General features: G+C 37.0%; 1 protein-coding gene across 7 annotated transcripts in view; it reads left to right on the forward strand.

The window, feature by feature from the left end:
* Positions 1-19,940, forward strand: part of LOC136032192 (lysosomal alpha-mannosidase-like) — a 459,508-nt gene that overhangs the window by 141,313 nt on the left and 298,255 nt on the right. For all 7 annotated transcript variants that reach the window (XM_065712394.1, XM_065712397.1, XM_065712399.1 and 4 more), the window contains one exon: positions 16,748-16,964. In XM_065712394.1, coding sequence (XP_065568466.1) covers positions 16,748-16,964 — 217 coding nt within the window. The remainder of the gene's footprint in view (positions 1-16,747; positions 16,965-19,940) is intronic.

The raw sequence follows: 19,940 nt of genomic DNA on the forward strand, positions 1-19,940 counted from the left end.
TAAAAGTTCGGTTCTCTTGGATTTGATGTCTGATGACAAAAGGTGACAAAACGCCACTTTACTGTGGCACGACCTCCTTGTTTACTTAAAGAGGACGCTAGATATGGCGTTTTTTTTCAAATGATCCCTCTCCCGGCCTACTAAGACGACTGGTTTGATACGTTCGATACAATTATTTTCCTTGTTGTTTAAGATGGGGGTTGTAATTCACTGTATAGGGTTTTCAGCCACAATGTTGTGGCTTTTATTTCGAACCGAATCAATTTTCGAGGGATTTCAGGGTTTTTTTTTCTGAAAATTCGTATAAATTTGTTTTCGCAGTAACAAATTATATTATTAAAATTAATCAAACTATCAATTGAATAGTAACCATTCATGAACCAAATGCACATGGAACTTTATTTTCACAAGTCAGTTTTTTTTTTCAAACTTGTTTTAAACTTTTGGTTACTTCGATCTTCACAAGGTTTCAACTATCGCTGCAACAATGACAGTTTGTTGTCTTCACGCCTTAAGGTCGTTTCTAAATTTTCGCCCTTTTGGTATAATTGCCAAAAACTGGTTACTTAATTCTTCTGAAAGGGAGGACCAGCAGGGTAATGTAAATCAGGGGGACCAAGGTGTGGATTTACACGCACTGCCCAGCTGATCTGCCTTTTGAGAACAGCCTAGCAGAGGGGGCTAGGGCTAGGCCATTATTTCAAACCTTTGGATATGACAGTGACGAATAATCCTTTCGTAATTTGTGCAATCTCAGATATAACGTTTCATCGTAGTTACAGATATTTCGTTACTAAATGGCAGCTCGAAATATTAATCCAGCATGTTATGATAGCAACGTCTTTAAAGACGTTGCTATTATTAAATAATATAGTTACTATTATTAAATAATAATAGTTAATGAGACGGATTTTGTTGAAGTAGTCCCGGTCAAACTGCCTAGCGCGTGCTAGGTTTCTATCATTTAGGATTAAGACATCCATTAATTTCATTATATCCAGGGTTGGCTTATAGGAGAAAGAGAGAAGTCGAAACTCAAAGTGATCAAAAATTATGATAGCCATTAGAAATATAGTACTCATCTCAGATGTGTTACTGACCGAGTATTGTTGTAATTAAATAAAAAAAGTTTTTTCATAGCTAAAACTAAGGAGCAACATTTAAATTCAAAACGAACAGAAATTACTCCGTACATGAAGGTGCTGCCCCCCTCCTCAATACCTCGATCTTTACGCTAAAGCTTTTGACACTTTTAAAAAAGCTTCCTATTCTAAATAAGTGGCCCCTGTGTTTCAGTAGCCGTTCCTAAAAAACAGAAGAAGAAAACTGTGACAAACAGTCAAACTTTAGCGTAAAGAGCAAGGTATGTTTGAGGGGGAAACCCCCTCGTATAAGGAATAATTTATGCTCGTTTTTAGTTTTAATGTTGCTCCTAACTTTCAGTTAAAAAAAACTTGTTTTTTGTATTTAATTTCTAGTTGTTTTCAAATAATGCCTGTAATCACCCTCCATGAATATTTCCCCCTCTCAGGGAAGAAATTCTTCTTGGAAATTTCACCCCACGTAAAATAACTCCCCCGTTAAATTCCCTCCAGACAATTTATCCTTGCTGAAAGTCCCCCCCCCTAAAAATTTCTTGCGGACGATTCAGCTTGAAAGATTCTCCTTAGCATATTTTCATTTGAAAACGACTTCAATTTCTAGTCGTTTTCTCGATCGCTCCGGAAATCCCATCTTCCGTGAAAATTTTTCTCGGAAAACCAAACACGCTGAAAATAGCCCCGGATAATTCTCCCGGAACATCTCTACATACAAAATTGAGTTGGCAAAAAGAAAGTAAGACAATTAAAAAGAATTTCGTATAGGAATTCTGTCAAATTCTCCCAGTGTAAACATTTTCTCTAGGAAATTCATCCCCTGGAAATTTCTATTCCCACGAAACGTTTTTCCCATGGAAACCCATCCTAAGCAAATTTACCAAATTGCAGGCCTTTCCCCACGGATTGTAGGGGGTTATTTTACCCATAAAAACATCGTTACTGGATCGTTTAACTATGCTGAACAAAATGAAAATCTCACAATTTGATCGGATAGCTTTGAAGAAGAAAGGGGCGTGGGATGGGAGCTAGTTGCCCTTCAATATTTTCGGTCTCTTAAAAAGGGCACTAGAACTTTTAAATTCCGTTTGAATGCACACTCTCTCGATCTTCTAAGACCATTATCTCGATACGATCACCCTTGATAAAAAACAACAAATAATACGCATCAGTGACCTTTCTTCTGACAAAAAATGCAAAATTCCATATTTTTGTATATAGGAGCTTGAAACTTCTGCAGTAGGGTTCTATGATAAACTGAATATGACGATGTGATTTCATTGAGATTCTTTGACTTTTAGCGGATAACTTGGATTTTTATTCGCTAGCTTTGTGAAGAAAGGGGCGAGGGTCACTTTTGGTCACTTAAAAAGGGCACTAGAACTTTTAAGTTCCGTTCGAATGCACTCTCTCTCTCGATCTTCGAGGATTATTATTTTGATACGATCATGCCTGAGAAAAAACAATAAAAACAACAAATAAACACACATCCGTGACGTTTCTTCTCGCAAAAAATGCAAAATTCCACATTTTCAAACAGTTCGTAATAACGAACTGTAGTAAGGAGCGACCCTACTCAATTGTAACCGAAACCCTAAAAAATGGAATTTTGATACCAATAGTTGCATCAAAAGAATTGCTTTTTTATGCTGATTTTAAATATATAAGTTTCGTCAAGTTTACTCTTACCCATCAAATGTTAAGAGCCTGAGAAAATTTACATCATTTTAGAAATTAGGGGGAAACATACCCTAAAAGACAAAGAATGATAACGAAAATCACACCGTCAGATTCAACGTATCATAGAACCTTATTGTAGAAGTTTCAAGCTCCTATATACAAAAATGTGGAGTTTTGTATTTTTTTTTTTTTGCCAGAAGAGACAATTATTGAGTATTGATAAACAATATTGAGGCTTTTCCTCCTCAACTCCCCATGTACGGAGTACAAAAGGGGCTTTTCCTCCTCAACGCCCCGCTCTTTACGCTAAAGTTTTTTACTTCTTGAAAAGGTAGAGTTAAGAGAAAGAGTCAAACTTTAGCGTAAAGAGCGGGGTGTTGAGGATGAAAAGCCCCTTTCGTATACGGAGTAATTTCTGTTCGTTTTAAGTTTTAATGTCGCTCCTTACTTCCAGTGAAAAAAAACTTGTTTTTTTATTTAATTTACATATAGTAATGGTTATTGGGAAGTGTACAGACTATTTCGTGGGGACTTTTTCGCGTTGAGGGGAGGAGGGTTGGTCGGGTGAGGAGGTTACGTTGGAGGATCTTTCCATGGAGGTCTTTATTACGAGGGAAGAGAATTTCCATTAAGGGGCCCTAGGATTTTCAAGCATCATTTAAGAAAAACAATGAGAAAATAAATGAAAAAAGATTTTTCAGCTGGAAGTACGGAGCAGCATTGAAACGAAGGGAGCAGCATGAAACTCATACAAGGGAGTTCATCTCCTCCACAATACGTCGCTCTGTACGCTAAATTATTTTTAGTAATTTCAACTATTCATTCTACGGCCTTTGTGATTTAGGGGTCATTCTTAAAGAATTGGGACAAAATTCAAGCTTTAGTGTAAAGAGCCAGGTATTGACGAGGGGGCAAACCCCCTCATATACGTAATAAAAATATACAAATATAGAACTTCGTTACGTAAGTTGATTCGTAAGTTACGTGTATTTAATACTAATAAAAACGTTCGTAAAAAAAATAAAAAGCTCTAGTTGTCTTTTCAAGTAACTAAAAATTAGAGGGCAACTAGGCCTCCTCCCCCAACCTTTTTTATCAAAAATTGTCCGATCAAAACTATGAGAAAGCCATTTAGCCAAAGAAATAATTAATATGCAAATTTCGTTTTAATTATTCATGTTTGGTGAGCCAAAATAAAAACATGCTTTAATTAAAAAATATTCAGAAATTAAATAAAAAAAAGTTTTTTAACAGCAGGTTTTCCCCTCCTCAACCTTTCGCTCTCTACGCTAAAGTTTTTTTTCACTTTAGCGTAAATAGGGGGGTTCTCCCCTAGTTCAAAAATCAAGCAAATTTTCTCACGCTCGTCACTCTTGTTGGGTAGCACTAAATTTGATGAGACTTGTATATTTGGAGTAAAACATAGTAAGCAGATTCTTTTGGTGTAATCTATTGATATAAAAATTTCGTTTGGAGTTTTGGTTGCTATTGAGCCGAGTCTCTCCTTACTTTCAGTTCGTTACCTCGAATGGCTTGAAAAACGAAATAGCCTGGTGGCATCTCTGAATAGTTGTGATTGATAACATGCTGTCATTTTTGTTTTGTTTCTAATATAATTTTCTTTTGTATGGATGCCTCAAGCCTTTTTTGTTCAAAATGTTCTTTTAATAATCAAGACTTTTCCCGTCATTGGTTGTCTTGGGGATATTGTATTAGTTTTGGGCTGTTTTTTCTTGTTGCTGGGAAATGATGCAAGGATCCGCTTGATTCAAGGTCGTGATTTGTATGGGCATAGATAAAGAAAGTTTTTTTCGTTTCTTTCATTTTTCTTTTGCTAATAAAAATTTTCGATTTAGTTTCTTAGCCTACAATATTTATTATTTTTTTTCTCTTTTTAACCTCATATCGTAAAATTTTTTCGTCAGATCTTGACAAATAGCTTTCACTCCATATTCATCTGAGTACCCATTATTGAGCAACCGGCGGGTAATGAAAACGGAAAAAAGGAGAAAAATCTAATATTGGACCAGGATAGGCGAGCCTGCTAGATTCTACATATCATTAGTCTTAGATATTGAATAGCCACCGATGTGAATTGTTTGATTATTTTAAATATTTTTTTGTATCTTATATGAAGGGTAATGAAAAAAAGTAGAATATTCAACAAGCTTCACTAAGCTAAATCAGAAGCTATAACTTCCTTAAAGCCAATATTCATCATCATCGTCATTTTATTTATAACCAGTCACAAAAAAAAAACTGGGCAGAAAGCCCAGAAAAAGACAGAGTAAAAATCAAGAAAAACAAAAAAGAAACAACAGAAATAAAAACACACTTTGAAAACTACAAACAAGGGACAAACAGAAATGACCAAAGATGCGAAGACTTCCGGCATTTAGCAGAAAAATCACAGATATTCTTCTCAATAACCCCAGGTGGGATTGTCAATTGATACTTTCTTTGCAGAAAAGAGTTACTTATCGCTGTTATTGGTTTACCTAGCCTAATACCTCTAGAACGTGTATAATTTTCTATAGCCCAAAAAACTCAAATAACAACTTGGTTTAAAAATAATAACAGCTTGTGAAATGTGTACATATTGTATTTTGATTTAGGACTGTCACACTTCAATTTTAATGTCTATGACTGAGGTTGAGGTGGATGTTAAGAGATGGTGGCTTAGTGGTCTCGTGCTTCCTGATTCGCCAGTTTCGATTAAAAAGTTTTCTTTTGTCAGTAGAAATAGTATATCTGATAAAGAATTTCACAAACTAAAGTTAGATGGTTAGGTTTTACAGTGAACTAAGGAAAGTGAAGTAATCTTAGTTTAAAAAAAAACCTTTTAATCCTAATATGCGTTGAATTTTGGCTAAATGCCTTAAATGGGTCATAAAGCACCACAACCGATGTATGGGGTTATTCTTTAAATATATATATATATATATATATATATATATATATATATATATATATATATATATATATATATATATATATATTAACATGATAAGCTTGTTTTGGTTTTACTTGGTTGTTTTACATTTGCTGTTTTTTTTTTCTTTCCTAGGCATGTATTTTGGGGGTGATACCTGACACGGGGATGCCATGGATATTCTGTGGTAGCCACAACACTGTGCTGGGTAGAGAATTTAAAGTGGCGAAACCCTATATAGGCCAGTGTATTCTCCTGATGAGCCCTTGTGTTGGGTTGTTGCCTCTGAATTATTTGTCTATATTATTTTTTCTATTGTTTGGTAAATGACGACTTATACCTATTGACGACATGACTGCCTGTCCATGGATTATTCTTTATGGTTGATTGTCTATGGCTATGCTGTTTGACCTATGTGATTGTATGGATGAGTAGGGTTAAGGCCTCATTCAAGTGCTGGTCTATATTAATCACTAATTTAGGAAAACAGTCTTCCTTTTCTCCTTCTGTCTCTTTTTTTTTTTTTTTTTTTTTTGTGTTTGTGCTATTGCATTGGTGATTTCTCTTTTCATGATATATATATATATATATATATATATATATATATATATATATATATATATATATATATATATATATATATATATATATATATATATATATATTTGTATGATATATTAGCTACGTTTAGACTTTTTTTTCATAGTTAAACCTCCCAAGAATAAATTCAACACTTCCCAAAATGGAATTTTGGGTGTATCAGCAGTCAGGGCGGGTTTTAATCTACAGCATATATTACAATACCAATATATATAACAGGATTTGAGGATTTGATATTGAGGATTTTATATAGCAGGCTGTGGATTTGAGTGCTTTATCTCACAATTAAAAATTTGAAGCGTTCAGCTTCCGAGTTTTGGTTTACTGCCCTTTTTAATTACTATCAATAAGACCGATCCTCCTGAAACACTTCCAACGAAGCTCCTAGCAACTGGAGAAGGTGTTCTGGTATGTAGAAAGAAGATGTTCGTCCCATTTGAACTAGTGACTCCACGTGCCAGCTCACTGACAGTAAGTTCCCAAGACTATTTCGATCGATATTTATTTCACTTAACTAGGACTAAAAGAAGGCAGGAAAAAAAACTTAGCAACACCTGTGTAAATAATTGGAAAGAAAGTCTGATTAGGGAATCGAGGGACGTGCGCCTAAGTCAAACTATCAAAGGTTTATAGGTTTAGTCCGAAGATGTGTGAAACAGTCAAGTTATTAATTGAAGATTGGTGGCGCCTCAAATACTTGATGAAATGCCACTACTCGTGGCAACTATATAATTACTAACTATGTAGGTAATTAGCTCAGACAACAAACAAGAATTTTGCAGAGACACCATTGACTCATACAATAAGGAACAAATTATGGTATGAGGAAAATAAAAGAAAATATCAGACAACTTGTAAACCCTTGAGATTTAGGGAAAGAATACGCACCGAATCCCACCCATCACTCTTGCAAAAGAGTAAATATCTAAGGGGAATTCTCCAGAGATTGGTCAAAAGGAACCAAACCTGGTAAAATTGAAAAGTGATCAACTAATGGAAAACTATGTGCTATAAGTATCCTCAGAAAAAAAGCGATAACAATCTTCAAAGAGATCACAGTTTTTTTTTTTTTTTTTTTTTTTTTTTTTTTTTTTTTTTTTTTTTATCAAAAAACTGGTTGGAATTACCGTTTTCATTAGTTTCTAGCAGTTGCCTCAAGCCTTAATGACAAAATAAAAATATGATTTTTTTGTCTTTTACATATGTTTAGAGGAGCGATTTTGATCCCTTTTTCTCCTGTATTTCTGCCTTATGGGAGCTGATGTTGAAAGGACCAGAAATTTAAAAATTATTGACATTTGCTTTTTTTGTCGAATTTTTCTCGTCAACAACTCCTCATATACACAGTAAGAATTGTGATCTGTCTTAAACTTGTGATCTAATAATTGGGCAGGTACTTATGAACAAAGAATGGAAATGTATGACATAACATTCGTAAGAGACTTTTGTGATATAAAAATATTTTGATTTGATGAACTGTTCCGAAATTCAGCCATGTATAGCCTTATAAAAAGTGGCGTCAATTCATAATAATATGGTCCAGTACGAAAAAAAAAACAAGAGCTAAAAGCTCATATGGCACTTGTGACGAGGCCGGAAGAGCCAAGAGCTCATATGGCATGAGCTCTAGCAATATTCTAAGAATTAATAGATTGATTTAAAAGGAAAATCAGAGGCTTAATGCCGGTCGGGATTTCTAATAAGAGCTCTGAGACATGAGCTCCTTCCAAATATAAATTTCATTAAGATTTGGTCACCCACTCGTAAGTTAAAAATACCTAATTTTTCTAATTTTTCCTCTTCCTTCAGCCCCCCAGATGTTCGAATCAGTGAAAACGACTTTATCAAGTCAGTTTGTGCAGGTCCCTGACACACCTACCAATTTTCATCGTCCTAGCACGTCCAGAAGCACCAAAGTCGCCAAAGCACTGCAACCCTCCTAACTCCCCAAAAGAGATTGGATCCAGTCCGGTTACGGCAATCACGTATCTACGACATTTGCTTATTCTACCCGCCAAGTTTCATACCAATCTCTCCACTCTAAGCGTTTTCCAAGATTTCCGGTTCCCCCCTCCAACTCATCCCAATGTCACCAGATCTGGTCGGGATTTGAAATAAGAGCTCTGAGACATGAGTTCCTTCTAAATATCAAACTTCATTAAGATCCGGTCACCCCTTCTTAAGTTAAAAATACCTCAATTGTTCTAATTTTTCTGAATTATTACCCCTTCCCCCCTCAACTCCCCCAAAGAGAGTGGATCCGTTCTAATTATGTCAATCACGTATCTAGAACTTGTGCTTATTCTTCCCATCAAGTTTCATCCTGATCTCTCCACTCTAAGTGCTTTCCAAGATTTCCGGTTTCCAAGATTTCTGTTTCCCCCAAAGTTTCATTAAGATCCGATCACCCATTCGTAAGATAAAGATACCTCAATTTTCACATTTTCCAAGATTTCCGGTTTCCCCCTTCAACTCCCTCCAATGTCACCGGATCTGTTCGGGATTTAGAATAATAGCTCTGAAGCACAAGATCTGTCTAAATATCAAATTTCATTAATATCTGATCACCCGTTTGTGAGTTACAAATACCTCGTTTTTTCTAATTTATCCGAATCACCCTCCTGCTTCCAACTCCCCCAAAGAGAACGGATTTGGTCTGGTTATGTCAGCCTCGTATCTTTGACTTGTGCTTGTTCTTCCCACCAAGTTTCATCCTGATCTCTCTACTCTAAGCCTTTTCCAAGATTTCCAGTTCCCCCAGCCCCAACTCCCCCCAATGACACTGGATCTGGGATTTACAATAAGATATCTGAGTTACGAGGTCCTTCTAAATATGAAATTTCGTTAAGATCCGATCACTCCTTCATAAGTTAAAAATACCTCATTTTTTTCTAATTTTCAAAATTAACCATCCTCTCAACTCCCCCAAAGAGAGTGGATCTGTTCTGGTTATGTCAATCACGTATCTAAGATTTGTGCTTATTTTTCCCACCAAGTTTAATCCCGATCCCTCCATTCTAAGCGTTTTCCAAAATTTTAGGTTTCCCCCTCCAACTTCCCCAACGTCACTGGATCCGGTCAGGATTTAAAATAAGAGCTCTGAGACACGATATCCTTCTAAATATCAAATTTCGTTAAGATCCGATCACCCGTTCGTAAGTTAAAAATGTCTCATTTTTTCCAATTTTTCCGAATTAACCGTCCCCCCAATTCTCCCTCCCCCAATGGTCGAATCGGGGAAACGACTATTTCTAATTTAATCTGGTCTGGTCCTTGATACGCCTACCAAATTTCATCGTCCTAGCTTATCTGGAAATGTCTAAACTACCAACACCGGGACAGACAGACCGACAGACAGATCGACCGACAGACCGACAGAATTTGTGATCGCTATATGTCACTTGGTTAATACCAAGGGCCATACAAACGATGGTACCCCTTTTTATTGTAGGGAATTGGCACCACTGCTTGCAATTGCATAGTATTTGTAAAAATCTGTAAAATTGGCAAAACAAAGTTTTAATTATAGGATGCTATTCTCTCACGCACCTATGAATTTTTTGGACAATCTCCCAAGAAATTATTGCGAAATCAACATCAGGTGCCATGTAAAAATCTAACATCTTGGGTGGGAGCCGAAAATAGGCGTTGGCGATTAGAATTGAGAATTTGTTTTATTTTCTAGAAAAGTCCCGTGTTTGAGCTTGCCAATGATAACAGACTGGCTGATAACTCATCTCACATTCTAATGTGTCTAAAACCTCTATAATGCGATTCAACCTTTCTAAAGGAGTCCGAGAAGTTTTAGGTTACTTCTGATGGCATCATCCAAGCCTAAGTCGCCGTGTCTTTCAACCAGGGCCTTAGTCAAGATGATGCCAGGTGTATGTGTGTGAGGGGGAGGGAGGGGCTCGTCAATCTGGGTGGGGGTGGGCAGTGGGGATGATTGACTAGATAGATTTTAAAGGATCTTTTTGGTATATTCATCAAAAATTCCTTTTTCTTGGTATTCTCTATTGAAAACGAGTAAAATAAAACAACATAATTACCCAGCATATATTTTCATAATACATTTTATCCCCATCTCCCGAAGTTTCATAAATTAAAGCTCCTGACGGGCAGACTCGTTTTTATGTAGAATCATGCCACCAGCAATTTCGAAGATGTTCCCGTACTCTCGGGATTTGGTTTTTGCTCGTTTCTAAAGGGAACGCATAATGTTTTCTCTCCAGTTATTTTAAACCAGCCAAAGAGCTCATCAGACGACAGATATTAAAAAAGAATAAATACTGTATATATTTTTGTGAGGACAGGAGAAAAAATAATTTGTCCCCTTCTTCCAGAAATGAAATTCCGTCGAAAACTGTACTTCAAAAGCTACATCCTCCAATATTAATTATGTTGATGATCATCTTTGATTCTCCCAAACTCTTAATTAACTCCGTCCTCTTTTGCGATAGAAGTCTTTCCAAAAATAAAAAAAATAATAAGAATGCCATCTCCCTTTGTGAGACCAATAAGAACCCTAGTCGTGGACGTGACTCTGGGAATGTTTCGGGGAAAAAAGAGATTGATTTATCGTTTTGAGATTTTCCTAGCTGCTATCAGTTATTAAAGCAAGGACGTTTTGTAGAAGCATCGAATATTAAAAATATCAAAGTGGCTTTCTTATTGGGTAGAGAATTTAGAGTGGCGAAACCCTATATAGGCCAGTGTATTCTCCTGATGAGCCCTTATGTTGGGTGTTGCCTCTGAATTATTTGTCTATATTATTTTTTCTATTGTTCGGTAAATGACGACTTATACTTATTGACGACATGACTGCCTGTCCATGGATTATTCTTTATGGTTGATTGTGTGTGGCTATGCTGTTTGACCTATGTGATTGTATGGATGAGTAGGGTTAAGGCCTCATTCAAGTGCTGGTCTATATTAATCACTAATTTAGGAAAACAGTCTTCCTTTTCTCCTTCTGTCTCTTTTTTTTTTTTTTTTTTTTTTTTTTTTTTTTTTTTTTTTTTTTTTTTTTTTTTTTTTGTGTTTGTGCTGTAGCATTGGTGATTTCTCTTTTCATGATATATATGTTGAACAAGTGTATATCGTCGGTTCTATTTCTCTCAGAAGCCTGATTTTTTGGCTGGGTAAAAAAAAGAAGGCAAAAGTAAAGGATGCGGCGCTAGACCCTTAAAGTTCAAACCGGCGGTGCTGATCTGCGTCTCAAGGTCCTTCAGCCAGGAAGTGCAATGGAGGGATGGGGGCCAGCCATCCTGCGCTTTCGCACTCCCTTCCTGTTTATCTTCCTCAGATTTCTCCAGGTACTCATTTAGAGCTGAGTCGACTCTGGCTGAGCTTACAGAGTCACACCATTGACCCCCATCCCAAACCAGATAACTGGATACATTAGGATTTGGACCCTCACCCTCTCGGACAAAGGAGCCTAATTCCAGCGCACCAACCACTCGGCTAGGACAACTCATCAACCACTGGCTGGGTGTAGTCAACAATCCCTATTAGATCAGGGATGCCAAAACTTTTTGGGACTAAAGTGTCAAATTCAGCAAAAAAGGGACACTTTTAGTGTCCTCCTAGAAAATTAGCCAATATGCTTTAAAAGTTGACAAAAAAAGCTTTAAGTGGTTTTCTCGCAACTTTAGGGCCAGATTTACGTTCTTCTTTTTCAAGTAAAAGCAAAGCAGTTCTTCTAGTAAGTAAAATCCCATGCAAAACCTCAAATCGCCTAATATGTGAAGAAGAAAAAGAATTCAGTATAATTTCTCGGGTTCTCTCGAACATTCGGTTTTACTAGTTATTCTGAAAACTCAATAAAGACCTGTTTTTATTATGGCGTTTTCCGGCAACACAGTCGGCTTTGCTGCTTTTTGAGCGACAGTTTTCATTTTCGTCGATTTTGACAAAAAATTCGAAAGCGCAGTCTTATTTCAGGAACTGCAGAAGATTCTGAATCATTTTTGCTGCGTTTGCGGTGTTAGAAAAACGTAAACAAAAGTTGGAGTACAACTAAGATGAATGACAAAATGTGCTGTTTAGTTTTTACGTTTTCAGCCAAAATGTCTACTATGTACGGCGAGAAAACGAAAACGGCGAAAAAACCTGTCTCCGCTATGAGCCGCCCCAGCCGTCTCGGCCGGAAAACGCCATAATGAAGACAGGGCTTAAAAGATTTGCGCCAGCAGGCCACAGATACGATGTCTGTCGCTGCCTACACGGCTTAATGGCCCTCGCTCCCTCTTTTCCTTCAGTAGCATATCAGATCTTCTGCAAAATTTTGTCGACCATTTCCCGCAGACTGATATCGAAAAGCGAGTGAAACGCGCTTCGCTTGGAACGTGCTTCACATCCTTTTCACCTGGTTTTCGCCAACGCGTTTGGTAACGCTGCTCTCGCAAAAATACACAATTACAGCGTTATTTTATCCAAACATTAATGTATTCAGGAGATCAATTAACTAAGAGATCAAACTTGATAAGGAGAGAAATAATGACAAGACAAATATCACTTGATCTGTATAAAGCTAATCTATTCTTCAAAAAACAAAGAAATGTCAAATTCTTTGCGAATATGTTGAAATAAAAAAGAAAAAGCAGAGAAAACCAAAGAAAAAAGGCTTTTTGGTGTCGAGAATAGCTATGGTTTTTCGAGGAAAATTCGTTTCTCTTTGGCCACTCTCTTTCTTCTGAGAAGAAAAGCTTATTTAATCGCAATCATTTTCACCAAAAGTAGAATGGTGCACAACAAATGTCTAAGCAAATCTGAAATATTTTGCGCTAGGCCTTTGCCATCTTCGCGGCTCAAAATGGACCGAACCGAAAAACCTAGACAGCATGAAGAGACCTTTATAAGGGAAAGACTGTGCTGGATTTCACATACGGTGCATTCCATGTTATGAAGGCTTACGAAATGTGAGCAGATACAGAATGAATCGGATTCCAATTCAGAAACGTTATACAGAGGTCCAGCCACACCCTGGGTTCAAAAAAGGCCAAGTTTTTCAAGAAAGAAAGAAAAAAATTACAAGAATGTGAGATAATGAAGGGAAACTTTAATGCAGAATTCCTATACAAGAAATCTGTTCAAAGCTTCAGCTTTCGTTTTTGAAAAAAAAAAAAAATCAATTTCTAGTGGTTAACCATTTTGGAGAAAAAAAAAACTTCGGCTACTGCAGTCTGATTTCAGTTATTTGGTTTTCTGATTGGTCAGTCTAATAGGTCAGGTTCAGATTCATTCTCTATTTGCTCATCCTTGTTGTCATACTTGTAGTATCACCTCGAAAAGTTGTTAAGTAATATTGGCGGAATCTGCCACCGATCCATCGAGGCAGCGCTACGAGTAACCATCTGTATGAGGTAATCCACAGTTTTCACTTCCAACCGATTTCGCAGCTTAGTTTTAATATTTGTTAGTTGAGGAAACTTTCTTTCGGCACCAGCACTTGAGTGAGGTAGCGCGCATAAGTTCAACATAAAGTTTGATAGTTCAAAGAATTTGGGAGTGCCGTCGGGATTCTTCACATATAACAAGAGCTTCCAAAAATAAGATGGTGAGGACACTAGCTCTTCACCACCTGACTTCAGGATCTTTTCTTCTTTGGAATCTGGCAGGCTCAGCCACTGGTTTCCGAGAGGGTCTCTAGCAGACTCTATCTCGCTCTGACATTTCCCCCAGGAGTTTGCTAAATCTGCTGGTCAAAGGACTAATCGTTTCAACCGTTTCATTCACGACAAATTTCGGGTCTAAGTACTCGAGAGCATGTAACGTCTTATCTTTACGATTGACCCGATTTCTCATCTGCTTCACCAGCTCAACGTAGAATCCCAAGCATGTCAGCCTAAACTGTTCAACAACTTTCCCTGATGCTCCTTCTTCATTCAGATAAGCTTCTGTGTTGGTACCACACAACACATCTTTCACATCTTTGTAGTTTCGGGGCTCAAGAGGCAACTCAAAAGCATCAGTTCTGTTCAGGATTTCTAGTTTCACGAAGCATCTCATGATCGCTTTCAATGTCGACCTGAAGCTTGTTATTAAAGTATGGATCATTGTGTCCCAGACTGGAACTGTACGTTCAAGGTATTTGCCTTAACAGGCACAAAAGCCAGAAAGTACAGATATGCCTTCGTTATAGGTTCTTTCATATAGGCTAGAATCTTGGATGCCTTATCTTTTGAAGCCTTGTCTGCAGAGGATTCCTTTGACTGTTTCACAAAAAAGGTAACCAGGGGATATGCCCATCGGATATGGGCAGTCTGCAACAATTTGCAATGCGTAGACTGGAGGAATTCCTGTATCTGGTTGAGCTCCGTGATTCTTTTTGGGCTCCCTGCAACATAGTTTATAAGATCTTTCAGGAAGAGCTCCAATCCATCCGGAAGGAACTTGGATGCATAGCTAGCACATAACGCAAGTGAATGGCTTGTGCATCCAAGGTGCGGTAAAGATTCCTGAAACAACACACCTAGTCCACCATGAACCCCGGTGTTTACAGATGTATTATCATATGCAATCCCTTATCAAATGCGGTGCAGAGGCCGCACCTCTGCATACTCCTGTAGAGTAAAAGTCATAAAACACCTTAAGCCTTTACTTAGCAGCAGTTATATGCTTGCTTTAGTTTTTTATCAAAAAAACTTTCTAAACTCTCTTGAGCAAGTCACATGTTTCACCACGTTTGGATTTTTGCACTTTTGAAAAGGAAAGTAGTGCGGATACGACAAAACAATCCCTAAGATTAAAACGAACCAGAAAAGCAGAAAGCACAAATTAAAAGCAGTTGCAGTTAAGAAAAAACTGAAAATAAATACATATGTTATTGATTTTGAAAAAATGCCAAAATGTGTCCTTTTTTCAAAAAGTTGCCTTTTTTTCACCCAATTGTGGCACGGTGTTACCCAGAGTTAAAAAGTGTCAAAAAAGCACTAAAAGTGTCCCTTTGGCAACCCTGTATTAGATCTCTATATTTTCGTTTCGTGAAATTTCCCTTGTGTATACCCCTATGGGCTAGAAACAAAAGGCTAGTGTCAGCCTATGGGTTAACTGAGCCACTAATCGTGGCTGAGGAGCGTCGCAGTCGCTATTTTTCTAAGCATGATAGGACAAATAGCCTCCATCCTGCTATGTCTTAGTAGAATTATTTGAATCTATACTTTGTAGTATTTATTTCTTTGTGAGTGTCTTTTTCTTTCTTTTGTTTTGTTTAGTTTTTTTTTTACTTTTTGTTTGTTTACTTTTTTTGTCTTAAAAACCCTTGTGGGTTTTTTGGGCAATAAAGATATTGATTGATTGATTGAAAGAAAGATTTTGCAAAGATTGGGCAGTATTTATCCCCGATTATGCATCACATAAGTGACATAGTCGGCTGTGGCGGCCCCGAACGGCTAAAAATGCGTAACGAGTCCCCGTCTAAATTTTAAAAAAGAGTAGAAAACTGAAAAATATACTTAAATGTTATTAAGGACTGTTTTTGTTGTAAAAAGAACGTTTTCCTAGTTAATACCATTGTAGATACAGGATTTTCCAAGCATTTTTGTGGGGAAAAAAAGGATACAATGTATTGAAAAAAAGATATGTAAAAGACTCACAAATTTCTATTTTTTTTTAAACCAAATAATATTGGATAGCATGGACTGGGCTAACCTGTAGCTCACTTTGAGGACTGGGATGTAATTTCTAGTCTCTGAAAAGAATTGCAAAAATCCTTTTCAGTTACAACAGTTTATAATCGTTATTATAGGTGTGCTAATTAACGTGTTATACATAGTTTTACTATTGTTCTGGATCCTCCCTTGTGATAAATCCTGAGCCTTCCACTGATTACTACGGATTTTGGCTAAGTTAGGCAGTAAATTGCTTTATTACTACCAATTGTTTTATCTGAGAGGAATTCGTCTTTTCAAGACAAAAGGGTTGCACATCAGGCATTTCCACATTGTGCTTAGGCTACACGGAATCAAGCTTTTTCTAATTATGAATAATTAGCATATTGTAGGTAATTTTGTATATTAATATAATTATATAGTTAAATTAATTATACAGTTAAAATTCTGTATTATTAGCGTAAAGTTCTTGTTGATAAAGCTCCAACTGGAAGATTGTCCCCTCCATTAATAAATTCTTGCACATGTCTGCATAGTTTATTAGCATATTAAGATGACCATACTTTAATCTTTGACTAAGAACTGTCTAACAAAATTTTTCTTTTGTTTTGTGATGGCGTCATTTTATTCATTTTTTTTTTTTACTGCCCTTTCAATTGGATTCAAATATATGACTTGTCAAATTCAATGTTTTTTCTTAGCACCGTCATACGAATTGTATGGCCTCAAAGTCTAGGAACATGGTCCTGAATTACTGATAAGCCAAGGATACATCTTTGGCATAAATTAAATACACCCTGATGGCTGATTGACAGATACATTTATAGGTATGTCAATAAAGGAACTTCGCGGAGCGGCGTTTATGCATTCTATTCAACACCTGGATGTTATCTGAATTCCCTCAGTAAAGCGAACAAAGAATGGCCTATTAAGGAAGATGACTTTTTCCCTTATGCAAGCGATCCACATGCCTATTGGACTGGCTATTTCACCTCAAGACCTTCCTTTAAGGGTAACATAAGGTCAACAAGTGGCCTTTTGCAGGTATGTTTGCTTTTAATGGGAAGTGTTTATATTATATTTGACCTTTCAAATACGCATACAGTAGGCTCTGGACCCGCACCCATTCTAAAAATTTTAGAATTTTGCAATTTTTCTGCAATTCCCTAAGTAATTTGGGCATTTTTGCTTTTTTATTTGAATTTCCACGATTTTCGATTTTGATGTTACCATATTGGTAGGGATACCATCTGAAAATATTTTAAAGGAGGACATCTGTTCAAAGAAAAGGAGGATATTTCTATTATTGGTGAGAAAGGAAGACATTTGAAGTGTTTGGCGATTCTAATAGTTTTTTTTATGGCTAAGCGCAGGTGGCACTGCTTTCATTTAAATACACTTTTAACAAAGGATGAGAAGATTTAAGTGCCTTGAAGGTTTGGCAGTTAAGTTATATTGTTAAAACAAATTTCAAAGCAAGTACCTTCAGCGTAGGTATAAGTCACCTTTATCCTCGCAGAAATAAACTTGGAAAAAGAATAAATTATTCAAGATGGTGCTGGAAATATATTCTGCCAATTTAGTTCAGTGGTGGCAGTACAGGGCTTGAGCACAGTGTAATCCCACTCTCCATTCATACAATTTCTGAATATCACACAAAAAATTCCCTTTTTTAATGAGCAAATTGTTATACTTCTTATCTAAAAGTGTACATTTTTGCTAATATTTAGCGTTCAGTTGGGGGATCATGGTCGTGTAAGTGTTTCGTACTGGTTAAACAGCAAAAGGAGGATAAATTCTTTTTTTTTGTAAGAGCAGGGAGTACAGGAGTTAAAAAGGAGGACATTTGGTAACCAGTGTAGTTTTTTGACGTCTTAAGTTTTAACATCTGCCTTTACATTCATACATAGAACTTGTTTTTTTAATCATTTTCTACTCGCTGAAATTTCAGTGGCTATAGTTTTTATCTAAGTTTTGGGGAGTGGCACACTCTCAACCCGCCGTTTGCATTTATCAGTTCAAGATTTGGATCCGAAGGATCTTTCACGAAATTTAGGAACATTCGTATCAAAAATTGACATTTTTATCTTAGTTTTTTAGTTTTTTATCTTAGTACACATCCATAGGAATACATATCTTTTTGACCAATTAATGTAAATCTTAGTTTTTCCATGCGAAAATTTTATGAATCTGGTCACTAAGTGGAAATACTTTTCTTCCGGATAAAAGTCGATTCTAGAAATGATTTAGCGAGAGAGAAATATTTTTTGGCCCTAATAAAGGTGATCAATAAAAATTGTGACAAAACTAATGAATAACAATAAAAGGTAAAAATAAAAAAGAAGCTGAAACAGACGAATAACACGGATAATATAAGACGCTGTGTAAAAAATTTATAAACACCTGGAGATTTTACAGGGGCATGGGCCTAAGGGCACATGGGCACTCACAAGAGGGACAGGGGGATCGCCACCCCACCCCCTGGCTGAATGATGATGCATTACATTTTTGTTAATTTAAAAACTTTTTTCACAAATCAAGTTTTTCAAAGAAAAGTAAAGAGCTTCGTTAAGCCAAAAATGGGCAGAAATAAAATCAAATAATCTTCCAATTGTAAAACTACCACAAATCATTATTAATAAATAAACGAAACTCAAAACGAACAGAAGTTAGAATAAATAGCCAAGTCAAACTCAAAACGAGCAAAAATTAACATTTGTTGGGCTGACAACCCGCATGCCTTCTCAAGACCAGAACACAAAGTAAGCTTTACTGCAAAAACAAGAGCTAAGAGTTCATATGGCACTTGTGACGAGGTCGGAAGAGCCAAGAGCCAAGAGCTCATATGGCATGAGCTCTAGAAAAATTCTAAGGATTAGTAGATTAATTTAAAAGGAAAATTAGAGGCTTATTGCCGGTCGGGATCTCAAATAAGAGATCTGAGACACGAGGTCCTTGTAAATATCACAATTCATTAAGATCCGATCACCCACTCGTAAGATGAAAATACCTCATTTTTTCTAATTTTTCCTCTCCCTTCAGCCCCCCCCCCCAGATGGTCGAATTGAGAAAACGACTTTATCAAGTCAATTTGTTTTGGTCACTGACACGCCTACCAATTTTCATCGTCCTAGCACGTCCAGAAGCACCAAACGCGCCAAAGCACTGGACCCACCCTAACTTCCCCAAAGAGAGCGGATCCAGTCCAATTACGTCAATCATGTATCCTCGACATTTGCTTATTCTACCCATCAAGCTTACTCATTCTAAGTGTTTTCCAAGATTTCCGATTCCCCCCAACTCCCCCCATTGACACTGGACTTGTAATGACCATTATCGGCCAGGTATCCTTTTTTGTAATGTAATGGTACTGAGCACATCTGTTTTCCATTACCTGGGGTTTGAGCATGAGTTTGGGTTCCCACATTCCCATCCACGACCCCATGTCTCCCTCCAGGCCCCAGTCCCCCCATGTTTTTGAGCTTCGATTTTTTCCTTTTTTCAACTTAGAATTATTTGGAGACTACACGCACATAAAAACAAAGTCACATATACAGTCATAAAAACGGATGTTGAGACAGGCAAACAGACGCTCAAACACACAGGCACGGGGGGAGAGAGAGAGGCATAAACACACACAAAATACAAAGTCAGACACACAGACATACAAAAAGATGCAGAGGCAGGCAAAAGACCATCAGACACACAGATACAAAGAGAAAGAAAGGGAGGGAGTGAGAGAGAGAGAGAGAGAAAGAGGAAAAAAGAGAGAGAGAGTGTGTCATAGTGTCCGTTTGCCTGTCTTTGTATGTGTTTGCATGCCTGTCTGTCTGACCTTGTGTGTTTGTATGCGTTTTGTGACTCTCTTTCTCTCTGCCTCTGTGTCTGAGTGTCTTTTTGTCTGTTTCTACATCTGTTTGTATACCTGTATGTCTGACTTTGTGTGCGTTTGTGTGTGTGTTTTTGTCTCTCTCTCTCTCTCTCTCTCTCTCTCTCTCTCTCTCTCTCTCTCTCTCTCTC

The sequence above is a fragment of the Artemia franciscana genome, chromosome 10 (assembly GCF_032884065.1).
Source record: "Artemia franciscana chromosome 10, ASM3288406v1, whole genome shotgun sequence".
Taxonomy (NCBI): Eukaryota; Metazoa; Arthropoda; class Branchiopoda; order Anostraca; family Artemiidae; genus Artemia; species Artemia franciscana.